Genomic DNA, 25453 nt, shown 5'->3' on the forward strand with positions numbered 1-25453 from the left:
TATTAGGGACATGGTTTAGTGGACATGGTGGTGTTGGGTTGACAGTTGGACTCGATGATCTTAGAGGTCTTTTCCAACCTTAATGATTCTATGATTCTATGATTCTATTTTTATAACATCATACACTAGGCCTATAAAACTGGCCATATTGGCAACATTAAGGAGAGACTGTCAAGAGGGACAAGACCCAAGATGTAGCTCATCCAGCTTGAGAGCCTTCGCTCAGCAAAAGCTGCCTTTGGTCCACAGTCTCACCCTGTGTGGTCCTGTAGGGCAGCCTGGCAGCCGCGGCAGCAGCAGGGAGCTGGTGCAGGAGGGACTTGGAGAAAAAGGATGTGGGCCATGGTTTCCACACGTTTCAAAAGCTTGCTCTTGGAGTGGGGATCTTTCTGGAGCAGCTGTTGGGTTCATAGTAGCTTCCTTACATGAACATTGCAGCAGAGCAATGTGTGTGCGTTATAACTGGGAGAACTCCCCACTGACTCCGGGTGGACTCAGGCTTGACCCAACCTCATGAGATCAAACCTTAGCAGCAGGTACAAAACCACCCTCCCTTAGCTGTCAATAAAAAGGGAGTTTCCCCTCATATGTGGTAGGTCTTTATTTGATAGGACAGAGGACAACAGGTTTAAACTGAAAGAGGGTAGATTTAGATTGGACATAAGGAAGAAACTTTTTACAATGAGGGTGGTGAGACACTGGAAGAGGTTGCCCAGAGAAGCTGTGGATGCCCCATCCCTGGAAGTGTTCAAGGTCAGGTTGGACAGGGCTTTGAGCAACCTGATCTAGTGGAAGATGTCCCTGGCAAGGGGGTTGGACTAGATGATCTTTAAGGTCCTTTCCAACCCAAACCTTTCTGTGATTTTCCCTTTTCCCTCCCACGGACAGGCCGAAGTATGGGGGCAGGTACTGCCTGGGGGAGCGGAAGCGGTTCCGGATTTGCAACGTCAGACCGTGTCCCCCCGACAAGCCCTCCTTCCGCCAGGTCCAGTGCAGCCAGTTCAACCCCATGCTCTACAAAGGGAAACTCTACAGGTGGACGCCGGTGCCCAACAACAGTGAGTTGAGGGCAAAGCCCGCTGCCGGGTTTCTGCCTGCAGCCCCAATGAAAATCCTGAAACACGGTCTTGCTAACAGCCTGAGTTTGCTGTTCGTGTCTGTAAGAATTGCCTTGTAGCATGTTTATGCTGTATTTTAAATTATGGCTGGGCTTGCAGGGTTAATTTATGTTTTTGGAGATGGTTACGTGGCCCCCAGCTGCTCGGGTTTAGTTTCTGCCTGTTGGGCTCCCCAGTTAACCCCTGCGAGCTGCACTGCCGGCCAGAGGACGAATACTTTGCAGAAAAGCTGCGGGACGCCGTCATCGATGGGACGCCATGCTATGAGATGAACGCCAGCCGCGACATGTGCATCAATGGTATTTGCAAGGTGGGTCCCGCGCCGGGGCCCTGTGGGGAGGGAGCCCAAGGACCCCCCCATGCTCGGGGAAAGGCAGGTGGGCACTGTGACCTGTCCCTTAGGTGAGCCCTGTCCCCCCTGTCGCATGCACCGACGGGCTGAGCTTACTCGTTTTGTCATTCACCACTCAGAAAGGCTTCTTTATTTCCGTGAGGTACGCGGTACGGCCCTATTTCAGCCTCTGTGCTGGCTTCAAGGAAATAGAGCACAAAAACAAGGAAATAAAGGAAGAACAGTTTCACTTGAAAATAAAGTCAGGGATATGAAAGGGCGCGTAGAGAGGACGCCCAGCCCAGGTCTGAACCCGGTGCTGGCAGCCGCGGGTCTGACCTGCAGCGATGAAGATGCCTCCCCCAGCTTGGCAGCCTTTCCCAGCACTGGGATTTGTTCTTCCTTTTGGGTTGTTATTTTAATTTCTTGGAAGCTCCCTACAAATGAGCTGTGATGTGCGGCAGCATTGCTCTGGCTGCTGGCCGGAGAGGGCATCTCCCAGCACGAGAGGCACAGGAATCCGCGGTAGGTGCTGTGAATCACCTGGGAGATGCTGGCATGGCTGGGGAGGCTTTGCCAAGCTGTGCCCTGGGTCCTCCAGCTGCCTTTGGTGGCAGTGAGACAGTCCCTTCATTCACACCCTCCCTTTCCCTAGGGAAGCGGTCCCAAGGTTTAGGATAGAATAAGCACACATGCAGGACATTGGATTTCTGTTAAATTAGGGAATGGGTGGCAATCTGAGCTGCCGTGGTACCATGGTCTGTGGGGCGGATTCCCACCGTGGGACATACCAAAGCCACACTGCTGCAAAGCTGATAGCCGCGTGTCACCAGGGACACGTACAAGCAGGCAGGACACGGTCAGGTCTGCCGTAGTGTTAGATAAAGACACTCTCTGATAGGCTTTTTGGAAAAACAGGCTTTTTGGAAAAAAGGCTTTTTGGATGGCACAAAGAGCAGCAGGAAGGAGGGAAAATAATCAATCAATGAGTTTCCTTGCAGCCTCTTATATAAAAAACCATTCGTGGAAACTTCCCCCTCTCGCAGGCCGTGCTGCCGGCAGCAGCAGGCAGGGGCCCGACAGCAACTGGAGGCTTTGGGAAGGTCCCGTTTCCTCCTATAATAGGCTGTAAGTTACTTCAAAGGCTGCGGCGCACCGATGCACAGGCACGGGCCGGAGGGAGAGCGCAGGGGTCATGATTTTTACTTGGTGTGTACAACAAGGTGCGATCCAGCAGCTCACGGCAGATGACAGCACGTTTAGCCAGAGCTCACAGCACACAAAATCCTCGTCACTGCTAAGGCTGCTGCTGGCTGCGACACCAGAGTTAAATCTGGCTCACTGCAGACTATCACAGTAGTTAAAACAGTGCTGCTTCGACTGTAGGTGTGTGCCAGCGGCACCTGGGCACCTCCTCGGGCAACGAAGGCTGAAGGCTCCTTGCTGGAACAGGACCCAGCGGGACCCTTTGGGGTCTTGGCTGCGGCTTTTATGGTGCAAAATCACAGGGAGGCTTTTGCTCTGCTCAGGTCGAGCAATTTGGCGTGAGATGTAGAGAGTTTCAGCAGAATATAAAAAAGGTTTTTGGAAAGTGTTTTGAAACAGGACTAGCAGGGCCAAGGACCAAGGGGCTTTCCCAGCTTGGCTCGGCACATAACATGTGTCGACAGGCTCTGCTGCCCAGGGACTCAGGTAGGAAAAGGTAAAAATGAGATGTGGGTCGTGATCCTCACTGCGTATGAAGAGGACAGCAGGACCGTGAGGATATGTTAGAGAAACCCCTATTGCAGCCGATGTGGCTGTATTGCCACCCATCCTGCAAAAAGACTCCAGCTCGCCTCTCTCTCCCATCCATGTTCCTTACTTCCCACCATTTAGGACCAAGGCTGGTCCTCCTCTCCCTCGTTTCTCCCATGCTGGTGGCCGATGGCACGGTGCGAGGCTGGGGGCATGCGGGGGCGCGGGTGGCTGATGGGGCTGCCTTGCAGAATGTGGGCTGCGACTACGAGATCGACTCCAACGCGGTGGAGGATCGGTGCGGCGTCTGCCATGGGGATGGCTCCACCTGCCACACCGTCAAGAAGACCTTTGAGGACAGCGAGGGGCTGGGTAAGGGCACTCGGCTCCGTCCCCAAAATACCAGGTGCCTGTTCCACGCAGAGCTGGGCTCGCTGCTGCTGCTCGATTGCAGTGTGGTTTTTAATCCCGACTTGTCGATTTTGACGGGATAAGATCTGAGCGGCAGCACAGGGAGATGTGGCGGTGGCATTCCACGTCTTGCTCCTTGGAAGAAAAATATCCCCTTACTGCTCTTTGTGTCTAAAGGCCTGAAAACAAATCTGTGCACACTGGAGCCAGTTTGGAGAGGTTTAAGGGGATTTTGTGGGTTGACAAGGACATGTTGAAAGTGTGGTAAACGCCTTGCCAGCACCCGTGTGGGAAACGTCTCGCTCTGCGATGGGCTCTCCCAGCAGGGAACACAGCTGGGCTCAGTGCAAGGTGGGCTTTGGTGCCCACTGGTGCCTTACAGAGGTGTAAGGATTGGCATGATGCTGGCACCCAAGGGACACTAGCACCCACCCGAGGGCGCGGATCGTCTCTGCCACATCTTTGAGTCCCTCAAGACCAATGCTCGGTTCCATTCCCAGGTTACGTTGATATTGGGATTATCCCCGTGGGAGCCCGGGAGATCCGGATTGAAGAAGTTGCAGAAGCTGGGAATTTTCTGGCACTGCGGAGCGAGGACCCGGAGAAGTATTTCCTGAATGGCGGCTGGACCATCCAGTGGAACGGGGACTACAGGGTAGCGGGGACCACCTTCACCTACAAGAGGACAGGGAACTGGGAGAACCTCACCTCCCCGGGGCCCACTGTGGAGCCCGTGTGGATCCAGGTACGGTCTGGGCTCTGCTGGTGCTCAGGATGTGCGGCAGGGAGGATGGGGGGGAAAGAGCCGCCGGCTCTCCTGCCTTCCCGTGCAGGGCTGAGCTGCCATGATCCATCATTGCACTTCACTGCTGTCCAAGGGATGGGGCTGTGCATCTCCTCGCTGAGCCTATTTCTCCGGGAGCCAATGTCGGGAGCAGCCAAACACACGCTGCCGGCTTGGGGAGCATTTCCAGCCCATACCGCTTCCAGCTGAGCCTCGTCCCCTTTGCAGCATTCCTCAAAATATTTACACAGCAGAGAGAGCATGAGGAGAAGGAGCCCCTTTCCTAAGGCCTTTCCCATATCTTATCAAGAGCAGGGGAAGAGCCCGTGGTGCTTCTGGTAGGGCTGGAGCAGCTGGCGGAGGTGGTGGGAGCCGGGAGCCCACTGGCAGCCCTCAGCAGTGCTGCGCTCCCGCTGGCACTGTGCCCCCCTCTGCACCACCTGACACCGTGGCAAGGAGCTCAGCCTGTGGGGTCGTGCTCCATGGTCCAAACCCGGGTGATGCCACCCAGGGCGCTGCAGGTCAGGCTCCGCTTCCTCGCAAAAGCCCTTGAGGCAGAAGGTACAAATCCAAAAGGATGATTTAAAACCCTTTGAAACAACTAGAAATTTCAAGTTTTACTCTTTTTTGCATGTGGGAATTTCCATAAAGCTATTTCCCTCCCCAGAATAAGTCGTTATTTTTCATCAGACCCCTAAGGCTCTGAGGAGGTGAGCCCCATGGCAGGACGATGCTGTCTGGCATCAGCCACGGCTCCCAGGGCATGGGAGGGCACCCGGGACCTGCTGCTCTGCCTGCCTAGGTCTGGGCAGAAGAGGTTACAATTAACCACATAGTCCCCCCCAAAAAAATACATGTAATTGCATTGTAGCAGTGTGTTTCCAGGATGGCAGAGTTGCGGGCGGGAGGAGAGCATCTGCCCATCTCCTGTTCCTGTCAGGCATTGCCTCCAGCAGGCAGCCTTTGTGCAGAGCAGACAATGGGGGAGCAGGCTTAGCAGATAATGAACTTCAGGGGTTATATATTTCTATGTGACCTGCTCACCCTAACGGTCCTTTTACCCCTGGGTCAGCAGAAGAGTCTCGGTCTTTGCCCCAACGATGGGAGCACAAAATTGCATCCCCAAGCTTGTGCGGTTGCCCCATGGCTGGCGCAGGTGGTCCAAGCCCCCGGCCGCTGCCCCTGCTCCCTGGGAAAACCCTTCTCGGATTCCTGCATCCTGCAAACACTTTTAATACAAGCCCAACTCGACCATCGCTAATCCCCTCCACTGCAGCAGCGACAGCTCTAACACTTACCTGGAAATTGCCTTATTTTGCAGACTGATCCCACTCATAATTTTCACCTTGTTTCCATGGAAAAGAGCTGCCTGGGGGATTACTTTTCAGCGCAGCTTTATATTTTAACAAGCTTTGCAGGGGTTATAACTGTCAGTGGGGAGGGCAGTGGGAAGGCAACACGGTACGGGGGACTCGGGGCCGTCCCTGCCGGGCAGGTCCCTCAGAGGCTGCCCACTGCTGCTGCTGTGCTTGGCTCTGCAATTCCTTCCCCCAGGAATGGCCACCAGGACGGTCAGTAGTGAGGGATCTGCCAGTTAATGCAAAGCTGTTGGGAGCCAACATGCTCGTGCCCATGGGGCCAAGCTTTCCCTCGGAGAAGCCGGTGGGAATCATCCCACGGGCAATGGCACAGCTGGCACCAGGCTGAAATTCCTCGTGTGGCACAGAGGCAGTGACCACCACGGAGGTGCGTCCCACAGACCCGCAGGAACCCCCCAGCCCCGGCAATCGTGGCTCAGCCCTATGCACTCTTCCCGAGCATCAGCCCCTTTGCAGAGGCTCGCCCTGGAGCCCAGCCATGCCGAGCAGCCAAAGTCTTCGCCTTTTTCATTTCTTTCAGCAGAGGCTCAGGAAGAAATGTGAGTGGGATCCTCGGCTTGTCTGCTGCCAAGTGCTGCTGTTAATGGGAACGCTGGCGTGCTCGGCACCAGCAAATTGCTTTCTGGGATTTGTAACCTAATTAAAACCTTTTGACAAAAATGTTTCAATATTCATGAAGAGGTTTTGGAGAGACGCCTTCGCTCCCGCCAAAGCTCCAAGAACAACAAAGCTTTGGCAATAATGAGAGCACTTAGGCTAAGAAAAACAAGGTTAAACTCCCAGCCTTTGCCGAGCACTGGTGCGGGAGGTGCTTTGGTCAGGATTTGTGTCTACCACAGGAGCCGCTTCATATGTGTTGAGAGCAGCAGGAACCCATTTCAAGTGGGGAGCAATTAAGGAAATTCCTTCAGGCGCAGGTTGCCATCAGCCATTGCTGGCGCTCGCTGCCGGCGGCTCCCTTCTGTTTGCCGCAGCCCCTTCTTCCACCGCACGAGTCGGGTGTCACACCGGGGTGAGTGCACCCCCAGCTGCTCTGTGCCCCCTCTACCATGGGGCACATCAGGCTGCAGCCCCAACGCAGTTGAGCCCCTTGCCTGGTGCTGCCCAGGGCTCATCAGTGGCAGATTGGAGGTGCAAACAGGGAAGGACGCAGGTAGCCGGCATCTCAAGCTGAGATATGCTGCGGTGCTTCCCCAAGGCGGTTGCTGGAGCAGTTGCAGCTCTCTGGGACATGTGGAGGCGAGGAGATTTGATTCCTCCCTTGTGGAGCTGGACTCTTGCTGCTGCCCCCTTCCCTCCCTTCTGCCACCATCCCAAAGGACAGGTCACTGTGTTCACCTGAGTTCACACATGTTCACCTGAGCGTCCGTCTGTCTGGGCCAGCCACCATCAGTCCAGCACACAGGGCTGGAAGCAGTCAGAGCTCCCTCCAGCCATAACATCCCTCGCTTAGAGCTCAGGAAGAGTGAGGGAGGGAGGTGGATGTGGCTCAGCGTGCTCCCGACCGGCGGGAGCGAGCAGCGGGTCTGTCCTTGTGCGCAGGGTCGTTCCTGCCCCATGTGCTGCAGACCCCAAGCTGGGCTGGGGCCGGTGGTGGCACATGCAGAACCTCCTCCCCAGCTCCAACTGTGGGGAAGGTGACGGGGAAGGGGACATCTGGCCGTCCTGGGCCCTTCACCATGCTGAACCTCAAGAAGGTCCTTGGATGAGGCTGCATTTGGCAGTGGGACTGGACGGGATTAACAGGGGAATCCTTCCAGGCTCTTCATCACAGGAGACATAAAACCAAAGTCCTGGTGGTTCTCAATGCTCTCATTGTTATTTTTTTATTATTACCTGACATTTCCACAAGCCCAATGCTCTGAGCGGCAGCAGGTGGGGCAGCTCCTCTGCTCCTACGCTGCTTCAGCCATTTGCTAATCCCGTTTCTGAAATGGTTGTGTGCTGCTGCTGGGGTACAGGTAATGCAGCCCTGGTACGGAGCCAGACAGAGAATGACATCTTTATGGCCATGCTGGGCAGGTTGTTATCACATGAAAAGCCCCTGGGGTGCAACGGCCAACCCTGACTGCTCTGCACTAGCCACCTCCCTGACAGCCGGTTGTCTCCCCACAGCTGCTGTTTCAGGAGACCAACCCCGGCGTGCGGTACCAGTACACCATCCAGCGCCCAGCAGACAGCGAGAACGAGATCGAGCAGGCGGAGTTCCTCTGGCGCTTTGGCTCCTGGACCACGTGCACCGCCACGTGCGGGACTGGTGAGTCCGGCTCCCACGGGACCCTGGGACTCGGCCGCCTGTAGTGGAGGAGCAGAGCAGGCAGAGCATCTCCATACCACAAGGATGCCTTAGAAATTCCTGGGTCTTTGGTTTCAGGAGGTCTTGGGGGGGGGGAAAGCAACATCTGCTGAGGTCACCACTCTCCGGTGCCCCCATCGTGCTCTCCTGCCAGACCCTGTGCTTTATCAGTATTTTGCTCCTTGCTCGGTGTCCTGTTACCATGCTGGGTGTTCCTCACGTCAGGGTGATGGAGACAAAAGAGCTTTAGAGAAATCCAGGGAGTGTTGAAGGGCCGGTCTCCCGCCTGGCTGGGCCTCTCCAGGGGGGATCGTTTCCAGGGTTTTACAGAGAGCACATGGGAGAGTGCCTGGCATGGGCAGAGCACCAGGGTCCTGCGCTGCCCCGTGGTGTTGGACAGTTGCTTCCCACCCTCCCGCCCCACTGCGCTGCTGGCTGAGCATCCCGGGGTCCCCGGGGCAGCTTTTGGGGCGGTCGATGGAGGGGGACAGTCTGGGCACGCTGCAAGGGGGGAGGCTGGGACCAGCGAGTGCTTCCTCGAGAGCAGCTGCCACTGAAAAAAAGGGAATTGAAGGACACTCATACTTTCTAGGTAGCACAGAGTGCCAGGAGATGTTTCGTGCCTGTTCCTGGGAGATAGGTGTGGATTCCTGCTTGGAGCAGGAGGGTTGTGGTGCAGCAGGAGGCGGCAGGGCTTTTTACATGTATTTACACTGAGAGCTCTTCGCTGTGGGTTTGCACGGGCCCTGCAGTGTGGGGAGTCGAGGAGGATGGAAGCTGAGGGCACTTGCTTTTGTTTAAAACCAGCTTTCCTTTGCAAGGTTTGTGTGCTTGGCTTCCAGAACAGAAGGGAAATACAGGAGCAAATCAGGCAGGAGTCAGGTGAGGATGCTCACCCTGTCTGGCCACAGGTGAGCAGCTGGAGGAGGGCTGAGCCCCTCTCCCTGGGCTGGATGGTGGTGTGAGCTGAGACATGGATTTGGGAGAGCTCAGGCTGAGCCTCTTCTGTGGGGGCCAGCCCCAGGACCCCAGCCCCGCAAGCTCCCGAGCGCTTGAGCCAGAGCACAACTCGGCAGCTTCAGCAGGGTTGTATCAATCTCAGCTGATTGCAGTGGTTATTATTTACAGCTCTCCCAAGTCACAGGTCAAGTGTGTGTTACAAAAAGGAGGACAAAAGCAGGCAGCGAGGCAGCGTGTTGAGGGTGAGGTCATCCTGAAAAATGTCGTCCCATGAGTGCTGCAGACCGGGGGCAGGAGGCTTTGGCGGGTGATTTATCCATGAGCTGTGGCTGGGGCAGAAGGCTGCCAAAAAAGAACTGTGCTGCTGTCAGTTGGCTCTCCTTTGGACACAGCCTCCCCGAAAGCCTCAGTGTGGGCGTGTATACATGCACGCATGTGCTTTGATGGCTGGATGTGGCTCTGGGTGGTGGTGCCAGGACAGTGCTCACCCCGCGGGCTGCAGCATCTCCACCATTCACTGTCCTGCCCTGCATGTGCTCCTCCGTGTGGCTTTGGCAGCCCAAACTCATGGTGCATCCTGCACCACAGCTGCAGAGGCTTTTCTCAAGGGGAGAGGTGGGGAAAGGCTTTTCCCCCTGGCCAAGAGGTCCCTCTGGCAGCAGGGTGTTTTCTGCAGAGCCTCCACCGGCTGCATCGCTATTAAATCCCATTAGGCAGCTTGTAGAAGGGCATTTTTCTGCGTCTCTTTCATCTCACCGCTGACTATAAGAGCTGTAGGATAGTAAAGGTTTTACTCCAGAGATTTCTGCTCAGCAGCTCGCCCAGCAATGCCCCTTGCATTGCCTGTGACCAAAGGATGCAGCCGGAGGCCACCAGGACGAAGCTGGCGCCCTTGCAGAAATTGGAGAGTGGGAACCAGCAGAAGGGTGGAGATGTTCCTGCTTTTAACCTGTCTTGTCCCTGTGAACCACTTGGCACAGAGACAAAGCACCAGGAGGGCAAGCGGAGACATCCCGTGGAATTTGCGAGGTTGAAGCAAGCTGTCTCTCTGAGTTTGGGGTCTGCCAATGGTTCTGGACACAGTTGTCCTCACTTTGCCTTCTGTGGAAACTCTTGCCATTTCTTAGGTATCGCCTGACATCCCTAAGCCCTGAAAGAACAGGTATAATCCGGCAGCTTTTTTCTAAGGGAGAACAAGATTTGCCAACTCTTTCTGTGATCTGTTTTTAGCTTTCTGCATGAACAGCCCTGGACTCGGTCTTAGGGCAGGAGCCAAGGTTTGCCTTGTGCTGGACAGACAGACACTGTGTCCCGCCAGCCCCAGGGAGGGGCTTTGGCTGCAGTCTGCTGCTTGTAATGCCCAGGAGCCCGTGTCCTAGCTGGACTGGTGTTGCTTACTTCCATCCATCCATCCGTCCATCCATCCATCCTTGCATCCATCCAGTCCCAGGTGTCCCTGCTTTGCAGCTGCATATCCAGGGTCATTTTCCAGCCCAGTTAAGTTCCATAGGTCTCATCACACACATGTCAGATTGAGACCAGTTGTCCAGCTCTGCTTTTCCCACCTGGGTACACTGGGAGCACTGGTGCCATTGGACTCCGTGAGGGCATCAGTACCTCAGCAGAAGTGGGCTCTCCACTTCCAGTTTCAGTGATGGTTTCATTTTCTTTCCCTTGTTTTTGGTGGCTCAAGCTTACCTTAGGGCCTCCTCTTGCCTGCTGGCAGAGGATGCTCGGTGGTTCGGTTCGATTTTTGTCTCGAGCCAGGCCCTTGCCTGTGTCCGCAGGGGTGCAGCGGCAGATCGTGCACTGCGTGGAGAAGCTGGCCGGCATCGTGGAGGAGCGGTACTGCGACGCACTCACCCGCCCCGATGACCAGCAGAGGACATGCAGCGAGGAGCCCTGCCCGGCCAGGTCCGCTGGATTTCACCTTGCTCCTTCTCAGCAAAGCTTTAATGTCCAAACTGCCCTAAGGGGGTGACTAGATTTGGGGGGGCCTCGGTCGCTGCTGTGCCCAGATTGCACCAGGACACGTGCAGCTATTTGCACCCCTGGTTTTGCACCTCTCCTCTCCTCCATACTTGAGAATGGGTCCCAGACCCTGCATTGGTCCTTGGGATCAAATCCCTGTGGTTGCCCAAGTGCCGCAGTGTGTTGCTTGCCCACAGACCACAAGCTGCACGGGAAGGCACCATCCTGGCAGAGCTGGGAGCTGTTCTCTGCCTCTGTGCAAATAACCATCCCCGGCACAACATGGGGACTAATCCATCCCTGACCCTCAATCTGGGCACCCTGACCTTGGGCTGAAACACAAGCCTCAGCTGGGATCCTAATTCCCCCGTGACCCCAGGCCCCGCTGATCGTTACAGGCTGCTGAAGCCCACGTGCATCCGCTGTACATCTCCTGGCCCCAAACACCTCTCAGTTGGTGGTGGCTAAAACCCACCACCCTGCAGCACTCAGTGCGGTGGGGCACGGGACAGAGCCCGGCTCGTGGCCGCTCGCTCCGGCTGAGACATTTTCTCTTCCACGTTTCCCCAGGTGGTGGGTCGGCGAATGGCAGAAATGCTCGGCCACCTGCGGCCGGTCAGGGCTGATGAAGAGGACGGTGCTCTGCATCCAGAGCGTGGGGCTGGACGAGCAGAGGGCCTTGCAGCAAGCAGACTGCCAGCACCTCTCCAAGCCAGACACCACTGCGCCCTGTCACCGGGAGGTCCCCTGTCCCTCCCAGTGGGCCGTGGGGAACTGGTCTGAGGTGAGAAAGAGCATCGGGGAGGTCCCAGTGTCTTGCAAAGCTGGGGGAGCTGGGGACAAAGTGCCCTCAGACATCCTCAGCCTACCTGAGAGTGATGGGTGTGCTCCTGCTTACAGGGAAAATTCATGGATGTGTTTCTGTGGCTCACATTGTAACACCAGCTCACACTGATGGGAATTTAGTGGCACAGGGAGGTCTCAGAGTGAGGAAGGAGCTGTTTGACTCTGCCCCACCCTCTCTGAAGGATGCTCCATGCTTGATTGCAAGGAGGGCAGAAACAAGAGGTTTTCAACCCTTTAATGTATTTTCCAGCACCACAAGCCTTCCCCTTTTGGGAAGATGGCAGAAGCCTTAAAGATAATTCTTGCCTGCTGAACCAGGGTGTTAGGGGCAAGCCGGGGTCGGGATGCACTGTGCATGTGTGTGCTGGCCAGTGGGCATCTGCTCCCCAGCAGTGTGACCTGGCGCTGGGGCAAAGCTGCCCCGTCTCTGCTGCAGGGGTGGGCAGAGACCACCTCAGCAATGCTCCCAGGGAACGGGGTGGGGCATCACAAATTTTTCAACAATTTTTTTAAAAAGAGTGGGAGAGATCAAAAAAAACCCCATGTATAAAATGCCATGGTGTGTGGACACCCTCTGTAGCCTTTATTTATTTTTGTATTTCTGTGGATCAGCTTAACTGCAGGTTGAGGGTTTTAACCAGAAAATTGTAACTCCTAATTTAAGCAGCGGTTTCAGAAAGTGTTCAGTGTGAAGACAAGTATCGGGAGAGAAATGAGAGAGCCTGGGAACTGAGCTTGTTGCTAAGAAACAAACAGAATAAAAATGCGAACAGAAAATTTGAAGGTTAAATGAGAGCTATTTAGAAATATTTTTCTAGGGGCCCACAAAAGCCACAATTGCAGGGCTGAGAAAGAAGGCTGCAATAGTTTAAAGGGAAAATCATGAATTGCCTGCAGGTCTGTGCTGTGCACAGAGCCAGCCCAAGCTGTCACAGTCGTCCTCTGTGGTGTTGACATCGATGGATCTGTGAGCTCAGGAAAAATGTGCTTGAGATTTTGAGATATCTGTAATTTTTCTGTCCTTTCACTTAAAGTGAGAGCTCTCCTTCTTCTCCATTTCCACTACCACCAGTAAGTAGAGAAATTTGCGGGGCTTGGAAGCTTCCCAGAAATGTGGTCCTTCTGTCCAGCGATAATAATAGGGGGTGGTTGCTTTTTTTGTATTTGCAAACCCTCCGGCAGGGCAGCACGTACGCCTGTCTGGCACAGGCAGCACCCGGGCAGCCTGCGAAGCCAAAGGGGTTATTTGTGGTTTGGGTAGCCCAACAAAGTGCTTAAACACTGGGACTTAGTGCCTTCAGAAGGACCCTAAAGCAATGTATATCCAGCTCTATGGACTTCCCAAAGAAGTTATCGGTGCACTCAGAGGCATTATTTGTTGTCTATTAATACATGAGGGTCTGCATACAGGAGCATCTGTCTGCTGCTGGACAGAGCACGTCCCACCATGCAGCCTGCTGTGATGCTTCCTGCAGTCGTGTGCTTGATGCTGAACTCTCCTGCAAGCTCTGGGTGTTCCTCCATGAGGCTCCTAATAGCCATCATTTCTTATCTTGTGTCCCGGAGGCTTTCCTGATAACCAAGCCTTGGCAAACAAGCCCCCTCCTTCCCCCTGCAAGAGCTTCGATACTTGGAATTTATCTCCTGGATAGAGCTGGAGGCGTTTGCTGAGAAATTTTAGCTTAAGGTGCATGCTGCAGGAGTTGACGTCTGTTTTCCCTGATTTGGCCATCCCAGTAGGGTGAAGCAGCTTGCTTGCACCCCTCCTGCAGATGTTAATGTGCGGTAATGTTTTATTTCAGCAACGTAGTGTAGCTGGTGGAAATGCCTGGCAGTGGCCATGTGGTGTTATGAACTGTCCCTCCAGCTGGGCACAGTCCTCAGGGTCGCTTCTGCTCCTACCTGGCATTGCCTGGGAGACACGGAGCTGGGGAGGCTGGCCCCAGCTGCTGGGTCAGCATCCCCTTCGGACAGCCCCTGCCTGTGAGAAGACGTCCCACAGGGTGGGCATCCATCTGGGAGCCCACCAGGACTGGCATGGGGAGCGGGGCTGGTCCCGAACAGGCACCTGGCCCTTGTGAGAACTGAGCAAAGACGAGAAAGGCTCAAAATACAGGAGTATATACTGTTTGGGGAGCACATCTCCTGGCCAGCCCAGCAGCTCTGCCTGTTCACCTTAACCTCTTAATTTCCATGTGCTAGTGGCTGTGCATCAAACCCTTGCCTCAGGCCATCTGTTTTCATCTAAATAGCAGGGTTTTCATTTTATTCAAAATAGCATTTATTCATTTATTCAAAATAGCATTTTCAGCAGAAATCCCCCTCTATTGGGTTTGTTTGCCTTGTTGACCATTTGTTCTCCTTGGCTGGGTTGTATAACAAGTGTGTATAACACACTTTGATGTATGTGACTAACGCCCTGTGTGTCTGTCACCACAAACTGCAGCGGCCTGTGGCTTGTGCAGCCCACATGTGATGTTAGTAACGCTATGATTTACTTATCCAGCAGAAAATTTTGCTGTCCTTCTTTCCAGCTTGTGGGTTTCTTTTATACTGAACAATCTCAAAGAGACCATTATGGTGGAGGAGGGGGTGTCCTCAACAAAGCTCCTTATTGACCCTTGCTTTTTCCCTACTAGGACAACACCCATGTTGTTATCCCCTGCTTCAAAAAATTCTCTTCTAGAAGAAGAGATGTAATTCATGGCGATAGGTCATAGAAGAGAGCTATTAGATCATCTTACCCAATGCCCTTCACAATGTCCATCTCCTGGGAAAATTGTTTCTGGCTGGAGTGCAGGTCAAGGATCACCCCAAGCAAAGTACCCTGCAATACCAACCCTGCACTGGGATGGTCTTTAATGGGGAGACAGCCCCGGAGGTAGACTGGGCCAGTAATAACACTGCTTACCAGTGTGACCGGTACCCCCTGCTCTGACCTCTAATATAGGGCACCCCATGCCCCAGCTGGGACTGGCACAGATGTCTCGGGACCCAGGTGGGTGGTGGGAGCACAGCAGAGCGGCATGGAGCCCCTTCTCCCTACGCCCAAAGCATCACGGCGCATGGGGCGGTTGAGTGCCCACTTGGAGGGGCACACCGGTGAGGGGCACAGCCACTGCCGCAGCACTGCTGCTGGCCCCTTCCCCGCTCCTCCTGCTGCACCCTGTGTCGCCCACGCTCCTGTCCCTGACATTTGTGTCTCTTTTCCTTTCCCAGTGCTCCGCGACTTGTGGAAACGGGACACAGAGGCGTCCTGTTTACTGCAGCAACAGCACTGGAGCTGCTTGTGACCCTGCAGAAAGACCCAGCTCGGCAACTATTTGCTCCGTGCTGCAGTGCCAGGAGAAATTAGACAACGCCAACATGGACTGGTCTGGCAGTGGGTCATCCAGCAGAGAGATATTTAATGAAATACATTACATCCCCAGCAACCAAATTGCTAAATTTAACCCCTTAATTCCAAATATTCCGGAGTCCAGTGATGTCAATATCATCACTGAGGAGGACTTCTCAGCCAGAAAGGGAAATGTCTTTGTTGATGATTTTTACTACGATTATAATTTTATCAACTTCCACGAGGATCTGTCTTACTATCCCTTCACGGAGAAAGAGACCAAAGGCGAGGGGCATAAGCCAGAGCTGAGCACCAACGATGTGGAGGGGTCCCATGAGATACCCACTGATGTCCTGCACACCATCAAGCTGGGAGAAGGAGCAAGTGAGGACCATCTGGTGACCAGTGAAGCAAACACTTCTGCTCCTGTGTACGGTGAAGGAGAGACGGAGCCTGGGGGTTTAGCCATGAATGACCTCCTGAGCATGGTCCCTGAGGATGTGGGGACAACCACTCCCAACCACACCATCCCTCACCTCTCAGCTGAGCCGGAGAATGCAACACTTGTGCCCCACTCTGAGGACCAGCTGCCCACACAGAGCACCACGAGTCACGACTCTGCAAACAGCCACAACCACCCACCCCTGGATGAACGCCCAGGAGTCGTGCCGACAAGGACCGGTCCTGGGCAGGATGCTCCAGCCAGCAGCCTTGCTCCCTGGGCTCCTTACCCAGCTGATCCCTCCCCGCCGCTGCCCGCTGGCAGGGGCAGTGCTGGCGCAGCTGATGCATCTGACAGTCTGGGAGAGCCGGGGAGCAGCGGTGAGGGGCATACAAGCACAGAGAGGCTGAGTAACGCTGGCACTGAGGAGCATGACGTGTCCGGCTCTGCAGGGAGAGGCCGTGAAGACTCAAGGGAAATGGGTTTTGTCATCACCAGTAATGCTAACGATGCTGCCCCCAAGACCAAGGAGCAGGAAGGGTGGGCAGAAATGCCGGAGGGGACGGCGGGCACGCACTCAGTGCCAGTGGCCGACAAGCAAGCCCATGGGACAGAAAGGGCAGATCTTTCCTTCCCCACCGCACAGGGACCGGGGGGGGAGATGGGAAGGAGTGCTGGCAGCACCCGTCCCACTGTGAGTCCCTATCCCATTGGTGCTGACAGGGGCCCCGTGGGGCAGGCAGGGCACCAGCCAGAGCTCCGCACCCCCGTGTCCCTGCCCTTGGCCCCCTTGGTGGCCACTACAGCTTTTCCAGCAGCAGTGTCCTTGTCCCCCGCCATGCCTGGGCCAGCCACCCAGCTCACCTCCAGCGGCCTCACCCAGCAAGATGCCCTGGCACCAGCTGTGCCCACAGTCCCAGCTCACAGCCCTCCCGTGCACCCGGCAGGAGCATCGCCCTCCAAATCCCCCCCAGTGTGGTGGACCGTGGGGGTGTCCCACCACCCGGAGACAGCATCACCCCGTGCACAGCAGACCTCCCACGGGGCCCCGCTCAGCAGCACCACGCCGGGGGAGCGCTTGCCGTGGGCAACCCCGGGGACATTTACTTTCAGTGATGGGGAGCACGAGTTATCTCAGCCTACCCCCCCGCCACTCTGGGAGAAGGAAGACATGGAGAAGGAGGAGGCTTTGCTTCTGCCATCAACCACCATGGCAGCCACTGTGATGCCCAGCTGGGAGGTTGGGAACTGGAGCGAGGTATGTGTTGAGTCCCATTAAAAGCATGATGTGGCTAGTACGGAGGTGAGAGACCTGTCCCTCTCCTGGCTGGTCTCTGGGGCATGGCTCTTTGCATGCAAAAAAATGTGCATGGCTCACATATGCTCCAACTGCCACTCCGTCCTGTCCCGCTCCCTTGGGCACCAGCCACGGCAGCAGCTCCTTGTGCTCTGCAATGCTCGGCTCAGCCCGGCCCGGCACATTTCTAAGCAGCCCGTTTGCTGCCTTAGCACACCTCCCGGCTCCAGGAGGGCTGGTTCCCCTGTGTACGGCATTCCCCTGCTCTGCAGGGAGGGTTCTGGGCAGTGGGTGCTTGGGCAGCGGTGGCAGTACACGGCGGGCAGGGAAACATGCTTCTCACCCGAATCCCTGCCCACTCTGGAGGAGCAGGCAAGCACAGAGCCCCCACGCCGGGACTGAGCACCCAGTGAGGCCCCCCGGCACAGGAGCAAGCTGCTGCCATTTTATAGGAGAGAGTATCTTAAAATATGCCACGAAATGACAGAACTCTGAATGTCAAGTACAAGGCGCATCAAGGCTGCAAATTACCAAAGGGAAGGGGCTGTGCTGAATGAAGTGAATGGGGGATTATCAGCAATTATCAGCTATCCTCTTACTGCCTAGCTGTCCCGGGGCTGCTCTCTGCATAGCATTTGCAGTGACAGACAAATGGCTGCTGCAATTCACGGTAACGGGCTTTTATCAGAAAGCACAAAAATAACAAGCCTTCAGTGTCATGGTGCACCGGAGACTGAGCGTTGGGGGAGTCTTTTAAGAAGGCTGCACAAAGGACCCAGTAACGGTCAGGACAATACTTAATATCAGCAAAATACAGTTCCACATGTGGGCTTTGTGAAAGGGCATTGAACATCACTCAAGCGCTGCCCGTGGAGCCGGGGTGTTGGAGGGAGCTCTGCCGCAGGGATGGGACGGTGGCAGCACCGTGACACAGAGGCACACGGGTGTGTTTTGAAAGCCCTGCAAAGGCTTTTAAGATGGAAAGGCTGCTACAAAATAAATCAGATCAGTCTGGACAGCGAGGGGTGGATCCAAAAGAGGAGGTGGAGGCACTGCCTTTCAGGTGGAGAGGAACCTTTGCTGGAGCTTTTAACACTGAAAGAGCAGGGGACAGGCAGTGCTTGTGGAAGAAGGGCATGAAACAGAGCTTTATGAGACAGCGGTCAAACAGTTGAAGCCATTAGTGCTAATTAAGAGAGACCTAACAACAACAAAAAAGCTAAAGGCATACCCAGCCTCAGAGATCCCTGGTGCTGCCCCGTTTCCCACTGAGCTGCGGGCAGCCATGGCTGGGACGCTAGCATGGGGCGATGGTCATCGCTGCTGGAGTCCGGGGTTGCAGTGTGAGAATCCTCCTGGAAGCCAAAAGCTGAACAGGGAGAGAAAGGACAGTCCCAGCCAGACCAGAAACGACTGAAATGGGTTATGGAGGAGGGTTTTCCTCCTTCTTCCCCCAAACCGAGGGCTGCCTGATGTGCGACTGGTTCGAGAGGAGCCTCTCGCTATGGGGAGTTCTCCATGGGGCTGGGTCCCCTGCCAGGCAGTGCCAGGCACAGCCTCCAGGAAAGCTCCTCTCTCCGCATCATCCCGCAGCCCTGCCTGAGCACACCCCCATTTTACTGGCACCCCTCCTGATGCCCACGGAGGGGGCGATGAGCTGAGTCCCCAGAGACCTTTCTGCCAGGCCACTGGGCTCCATCCTCAGCCAGAGCCAGCCACGGAGCATCAGGGGCATTAGGGGCATCAGGGGCATCAAGGGACAGCGTCGCTGGAGCTGGCCGGGTTGGAGAGGAGCATCAGTCTGCCTTGTGTGTTGCAGTGCTCAGCCACCTGTGGCGTGGGCGCGATCTGGAGGACCGTGCGCTGCAGCACCGGCAGCGACGACAGCTGCGCCGCTGCAAACAAACCCGTCCCTGCTCGGAGGTGTTCCCTGAGACCGTGTTCGTCGTGGCGCATGGGGAACTGGAGTAAGGTAAACAGACGTGCAGCTGGTAGGGAGGGTCCCGAAAAATCCACAGAAAAATGAAGGCAGGTGGTGCCTGCCCTATGGCTAGAGCATTACCTGCTCTCAGGGCATGCTCTTGCCCCATGGCTCACAAAGGCAGAGGGTAAAGATTTGCACTTGCCACAGAGTTCAAATTACTTCATCCCACAATAATCTTTTCATTTTACCTGCTCTTGGGCTGGTTAAAAAGCCAGGAATTTGCAAAAGCTAAACGAAGAGAGGTTTGAAAGTTTCTGGAAAACATTCTTGCCAATCTACACTACCAAGGTGTGTTTGCAGTGGGGTTGGGTGAATCCAGTATGTTCCATGGTGGGGAGCAACCCTCCTTGCTCTGGGTGGGCGCCATTTCTTGGCTGTGCAGATGGGACATCATCAGTTGTAAGGAAAGACTTTGTTGCTGTTGCAACTGGAAGCCGATTGCTTTCAGAAGGAAGTTAGTGACAGATTCAGAGCTGCACGGACTTTTCTCTAGCTTGGACTAGAGAAAGAGGTGAAAGGAGGTTGAGTATCAGCTCAGTCCAACACAAAGCGGAGTGTACCTCTGGGGTCACCTCCCTTTGCCAGAGGGATTCCCCCTGCACCAGCCCCTGCCACCCTTCCCTGGCATGATGCTCGTGTCGTTTCCCAGTGCTCCAGGAGCTGTGGTGGGGGGATGAAGGTTCGGGATGTGCATTGTGTCGACACCAGAGACCAGAGGCTCCTACGGCCCTTCCACTGCCAGGCTGTCCTCTACAAACCGCCCGCGCAGCTCCCCTGCCAGAGCACACCGTGCCTGGACTGGTACACGTCCTCCTGGAGAGAGGTAAGGGCTGCTGGGGAGGGCGCTGAGCGGGGTGCACGGGGGGTAGCACTCGACCCCCAACTGTTGCAGCGGGGCTTCTCTCCTGGCTGGGCACACGCAGCCCATGGCTCCTGGGGAGAGGTGAGCGGGCACAGGCGGGAGCGCGCCACTCCTCTCGACGGGGCTCTTGCACGTAATGCAAGGAATGGGGGGAAAACCCCATGTTTCACACCTGCAGTTATCTTTCCTCTCTCTCCCTGGAAGCATGTTCGGCCAGCACTTGGCATTTGCTTGCCCAGAGCAAATACTCAGTAGCTGCTGCTGGGCAAGCGTGCAGCCGGGGGGGAGCTGAGCTGCCTGCGGCCATGCAGACGCTTTGCTGGGGCCCCCCGATCGCTGCCAGCAGGGAGGCAGTGGGTGCAGCCTGCCTGTTCACACGCTTGCAAAATTTAAGCAGATACTTGCAGCGGGTCTGCTGGATCCTCCTGCCTCTGGGAACCTCCCAGCCAGTTTTGAGCACCAGGAAGGAAACCACCCGCTAATAGCAGCAGTAGCTGCAAAGCGGGGACTCCACCTGGGAAGCAGGTTTTGTGGGTGCTTATGTAGTTGTAGGGTGGGTTTGCAGTGTATTTCCTTAAGACACCAATGCATGGAGCATGTCTGCTTTTCTCTTGCGCCACTGGCTTCCCCTTTCGACGGCTTGTGTCTCGGCAGTGCTCGGAGTCGTGTGGTGGCGGGGAGCAGGAGCGGCTGGTGACATGCCCAGAGCTGGGCCGCTGCGAGGAGGCGCTACGGCCCAATGCCACCCGGCCCTGCAACACGCACCCCTGCACCACCTGGGTGGTGGGCTCCTGGGGAGAGGTGAGCGGGCACAGGCAGGAGCACGCCGCTCCTCTCGACGGGGCTCTTGCACGTAATGCAAGGAATGGGGGGAGAAACCCAACCCTCAAAACCAAACTGGGGGCTACTGCAATAAAAATCTTCTGGGATCTGGTGCTGCCGGCACAGGGCGGCGTTGGGGGGTGGCTCTGCAGGGTGCAGGGAGCTGATGGGGCTGTCCTGCTCCCACAGTGCACGGCTCCCTGCGGCGGGGGCATCCAGCAGCGCCAGGTCAAGTGCATCAACACCAAGACGGGGCTGGCCGAGGAAGACAGCAGCCTCTGCGACCATGAGCCCTGGCCCGAGAGCACGCAGAAGTGCAACCTGCAGGACTGCGAGAGCTCTGGATCGGGTAAGCGACCGTCCTGCCCGTCCTGAAAGCTGAATGTTTTCTCTTCAGTGTGGTTATGCTCCCCAAGAGCCTGCGTGAGCTGTTTGGGATAAATGCTGTGTTTTGAGGACATGGTGATAATTGTGGAGATCGGTGTGAAAACCACCCAGCTCTCAGTTAAGGAATAGTACCTGGAGAGTGAGCGGCTCCTCTGTCATCAGTTTTATGGAGGAGCAATGCATCGTTCTCCATCACTGTCCTCTGCTGTGGCTGGAGACACTTTTCTACCATACAGCACCAGTGAGGGCTGATACAGCAACACCCGGTTAGAAACTCGGGTGTGCAGAGTTTTTATGCTCATTGTGGGTCATGCAGCAACGTGACGAGGTACAGCACGGTGTCACTTGGCGTGCTGTGTGCTAGGGAGGTTTAAATGGCACCGTGTTAGTGGGCATTGGGTGGGCATGCTGTGCACTGGCTGGGTGGTCTGCTTGGTCTCTTCAAAGCCATGCCATGAAACAAAGTAAAGGCCGTGTAAGAACACAGCCCATTTCTGGGTGCAGTAGCTGTAGATGTTTTTTCTAGCCAAGTTTAGACTCATTCTTTATTTTTCTTCTCCCCACCTTTCACTTATTGGTCCCCCCGGATAGTCTGGAGGAGGGCGCCAGCAATAACTGGCCATGCTGAAAGACGAGCTACACTCAATTAGTTTTTCCGGGGCAGGTCGTGCCCCGCGCTCTCCCAGCTGGCCGGCGGCGCGACGCCATCCTGCTCCTGGGAAGGGACCCCATGAAGGGCCATGCAGCCGGCGCCGGCGCAGCAGCACCCAGGGTGGGACAGGCTGGGTGCCAGGGGCGAGCCGGGGGTCTGGGCATGAGGAAGGGCGGTGGGCGCATGGTGCTTGCGGTTGCTGCCAAATGGGGAGCTGGTGCCGACTGCAGCAAGGGGAGTGATGGGGGAGGAGGGAAAAACCAGTCAGCCTGCTAAAAAGCAATGTATCCGTGGGAAGATGGAGGGGGTGTTTTATACATGAATTGTGTAAGGCTAGCTTGGCTAATCAATAATTAAGTGGGAATGTTATAACAATCTATAAATGTCCAGAGCATTCAGCTCTCAAGGAATCGAGTGTGGTTTTTTACTGGCACGAATGTGAGCTGGGATGTGCTTGTCGGATGCAGCAGCGTCACCGAGCAAAGGGACCGCTGGCGCCTGCCTGAGTGACCACACCGGGGGGTGGTGCAGGGCGAGGGGACCTGGTTCAGGAGCAACGTGTAATTCAGAAAAAGGGAGCCGGAAGGAAATATCAAGCAATTAAGCTCTCTGACCACCAGAAAGCTGTTTAGTGACAAAGTCCCAGAACACAAAACTTTTGAAACAAGCCTGGGCTCACCATGAGAAAGTCAGATAAAAGAGCAGTTCTCCAGCATCTCTGGGTATGTCTGAGCAGATGCTCCAGCGAGTCAGTCCCATTTTAACCTGATCCATGCAGACTGTCTGCCAGCTTCATTTACCTGCTCTGCCTGCAGCTGCAGTGCTCGGCCGTGCAGCAGGTACTCAGTTGGCTTCTCCTCTCACCTTCACTTGGAGAGATATGTCCCATGGCACCAGGCAGTTCCCTATAAGCCAGAAATCTGTGGGCTGCAAGGGTTAACAGCACTTAAAAGGAAAAGCAATACGAGAGGATTAGATGTCATTGATATTAGCATGTTAATCATTAATCAACCTTATCTTTTTAATGTGCCTGTGCAAAAAAAGAAAGCTTTTTGACTGCCCAGAAAGAAACATTAGACCCTCAGGAGATTACTGAACAAAGAGAGGGCTGAGAGGTGGAGCGGTGCAGGCAGGAGGGCAGCAGGCAGCCAGTGCCTAGGGTGCAGGAGCCAGCCCCACAGCTGCTCCACACCTCCGTGCAGGTCCCCCTTTGCAGCCTGGGACACCCATTCTCATCCTTTCAGCTATTTATATTTGTCCTGTATCCAGCCATGTTCCTTCTAACACCTGTTCTGGAGAGGGCAGCAGCGTTGGCTTTGGTTAACTGGGATTTGGAGACTGTGACTGCTGGCCGTCGGGATGCTTTTAGCCATTAAACCGCTCCTTTTCGGAGGCTGTGCGACCCTCCTGCATTTGCAAGTTTGTCGGGCAGTTCAACATTTAGGAAATAATTAGTCAGGCTTGTTCAAGAAATGATGTGCAGTTCCGGCTATTTTTGTCAAGGGAAAATTTCCATGCTGGGCTTGGTGATGAGAGCCGTGGAGCCGCGTGGTGTAGCCAAGGTTGCACCAGAATAACTGCTTAGATGTGTAGGAAGCACACAAATAAATGTTAAAATCCTGGATTCAAAATGACATAAATGCTCTGGCTGTAGCCCAGGGCAGGAAACGCCTCTTGGAAATACAAACATTTCCTGCCAAACCATGAAGAGGAACAAAACTTTCACATGGCAGGAAATCACAGATGTGTAAATCCACAGGCAGAGGCTCCCAGAAAAGGCATGAATGTAAGCTCCAGCCCTTTCCTGTGTTTTAAAGGATCTTTACTGCACAAGATTAATGCAGGCTGGAGTGATTCATGTGTTTATGTTAGAAGCACAAGGAGCCTCTATCTCCTCTAACATGAAGTGCACCGATACCAGCAAAATCACGTATTTGTCTTTGTGAGCAATCGTGTTCTCACTGGGCACAAAAATGTGAATAACCCCAGTAGAATTTAAATGTTAAAACCATTATCAGATGAATTTTTAACAGAGATGGAACAGATCAAACATAAACAAACATCTCATTGGCAATCAGCTCTCTTCAATTAAAGGAGGTCAGAATTAATTAGAACCAGAATCCTGTTCTGTCGCCAGGTTATAAATTAATTGATTACACGGAGGTTATTTTTAAATGTGCCTGTCGTTTTACAGCTGCATCCAGCTGTGAGCGGAGAAGATAAGATTGGCCATGTCCTTAGATGGCTCCCAGGGAGCATTGGAGCCTGTCGGGCACCCAGATGCCTCTGTGCGATGCCCCAGCAAGGCTGGGGACGTTTGTCTTACTCCATGCTGAGACGAGGAACTCAAACAAACGCGACTCCAGTGCAGGAAAATCTGCGTGGGGGCTGACAGCCATTGCTCTCGGCCACGCTAGTGGCAGCCGGGAAAGCCCTGCAGCTCCTGGCTGGCATCTGGGGGCGCGAGGGGGACATCGCTCTCCTCCTGACAGCACAGCCTGGGCGATAGGAGCGGGAACAGATTTGCTGGAACCTCAGGCAGGGCTGCCAGGGAGATAAGAGCAGCCTCTGGCTCAGGAAAGCCTGTTGCCCTCTGATTTCCACCCATGCCTAGCTCTGAGCCCAAGCAGTGCTCTCATACCCACATCAGCCACTCCTGTTACCGGATCATTTCTTGTAACTCAGAAAGCTGGAAAAAAACCCTCACAGCATGTTTATTTCTGTGTTTAAGTATTACACTTTGGTTTATGGCCATCTTGGAAAGGAGCTGAGCAGCAGGTCCCACGTGAGAGCTCGGAGAAACTGGCGCCAGTTTATCTAGCAGGTCAAACAGTCTTAAAACACAAAAGCAGCAATTGCTTTCCATCGGAGGAGGATGCTAATGGGTGAACCGAGCAAAAGTCGCCCCGCTGCTGCGAATGTAGTGGCTGTGACTGCACGATGGCTTTTGGCCAAACCTCATCAGTGATGGGTGGAACACCCCTGTTCAGGACCAAACTCACGCAGCCCATGGAATGCTCATCGTGGTAAATGTCATAAAATTAATGATTTTCCTCGTGCCTGTTTCCCTGGATCCAATACTGGGTGGGTCTGCAAGTTCCCCAAATTCACACCAAGCAGGTGTCAAGCAGGTGATGGGTCTGGTTCTTCACTCTGGCCAAGGCACTTTAGCAAACAGGACTGTTCCCCACAAGTGTCTCAGGCTTTAAATACCAGCGAGGGAAAGGAATTAAGGTAAAGCGTTCAGCTGGCCCAAGATCAAATATGTATAAGCTGGCTGTGGATACAGTTTCTCTGGGAACGGGACAAAGGTTTCCAGCCAGCGGGAAGGGATGGAGCAGGATGGAGTTCAGCCTTGTGTCCCAGGAGCAGCCAGCACAGGGGATCATGTTTGGTGGGGCTGTGAGAGGGGCGATGCCTCGGGGGGAACCAAGGGGCAAAGCCCCCCCCGCACCAGGGACGTGCTGGGGCAAATCCCAGATGCTCGGTGCCCTCTTCTGCTGCTGTTTGCGGTGCTCCGGGCTCATTATCCAGGGTCTGGTTGCGTTTCTAGTTGCCTCAAGATTAATTGGCAATTAAATATTATATTCCTTCTTTCTTTGAGTAGGGAAATGAAATTATTCATGGTGCTGCATGTAGCTGAATTTGTCCACAAGGGATACATACTAGAAATAATTGCAGCAAATTCCAATATTCTCTGTCATTTGAGCATGTAAGTCTGTATCCAAGTGGCAAGACAGGGAGGTGCTGCTGAGCGAGTCATTAAGTGCCCTTTATTTACTGCTAATTAACAACAGCTGTCAATGGACGATGGGTGCTTGGGAAAGGATTCCCCGT

At 54.8% G+C, this 25453-nt stretch overlaps 1 protein-coding gene across 1 annotated transcript in view; it reads left to right on the forward strand.

The window, feature by feature from the left end:
- Positions 1 to 25453, forward strand: part of ADAMTS7 (ADAM metallopeptidase with thrombospondin type 1 motif 7) — a 53648-nt gene that overhangs the window by 20656 nt on the left and 7539 nt on the right. The window contains exons 12-23 of the mRNA XM_076348162.1: positions 889 to 1058; positions 1295 to 1428; positions 3438 to 3558; positions 4098 to 4342; positions 7876 to 8017; positions 10804 to 10930; positions 11558 to 11771; positions 15053 to 16870; positions 18729 to 18881; positions 19543 to 19716; positions 20410 to 20556; positions 20767 to 20926. Coding sequence (XP_076204277.1) covers positions 889 to 1058; positions 1295 to 1428; positions 3438 to 3558; positions 4098 to 4342; positions 7876 to 8017; positions 10804 to 10930; positions 11558 to 11771; positions 15053 to 16870; positions 18729 to 18881; positions 19543 to 19716; positions 20410 to 20556; positions 20767 to 20926 — 3605 coding nt within the window. The remainder of the gene's footprint in view (positions 1 to 888; positions 1059 to 1294; positions 1429 to 3437; positions 3559 to 4097; positions 4343 to 7875; positions 8018 to 10803; positions 10931 to 11557; positions 11772 to 15052; positions 16871 to 18728; positions 18882 to 19542; positions 19717 to 20409; positions 20557 to 20766; positions 20927 to 25453) is intronic.

Source organism: Aptenodytes patagonicus, chromosome 10 (assembly GCF_965638725.1).
Source record: "Aptenodytes patagonicus chromosome 10, bAptPat1.pri.cur, whole genome shotgun sequence".
Classification (NCBI taxonomy): Eukaryota; Metazoa; Chordata; class Aves; order Sphenisciformes; family Spheniscidae; genus Aptenodytes; species Aptenodytes patagonicus.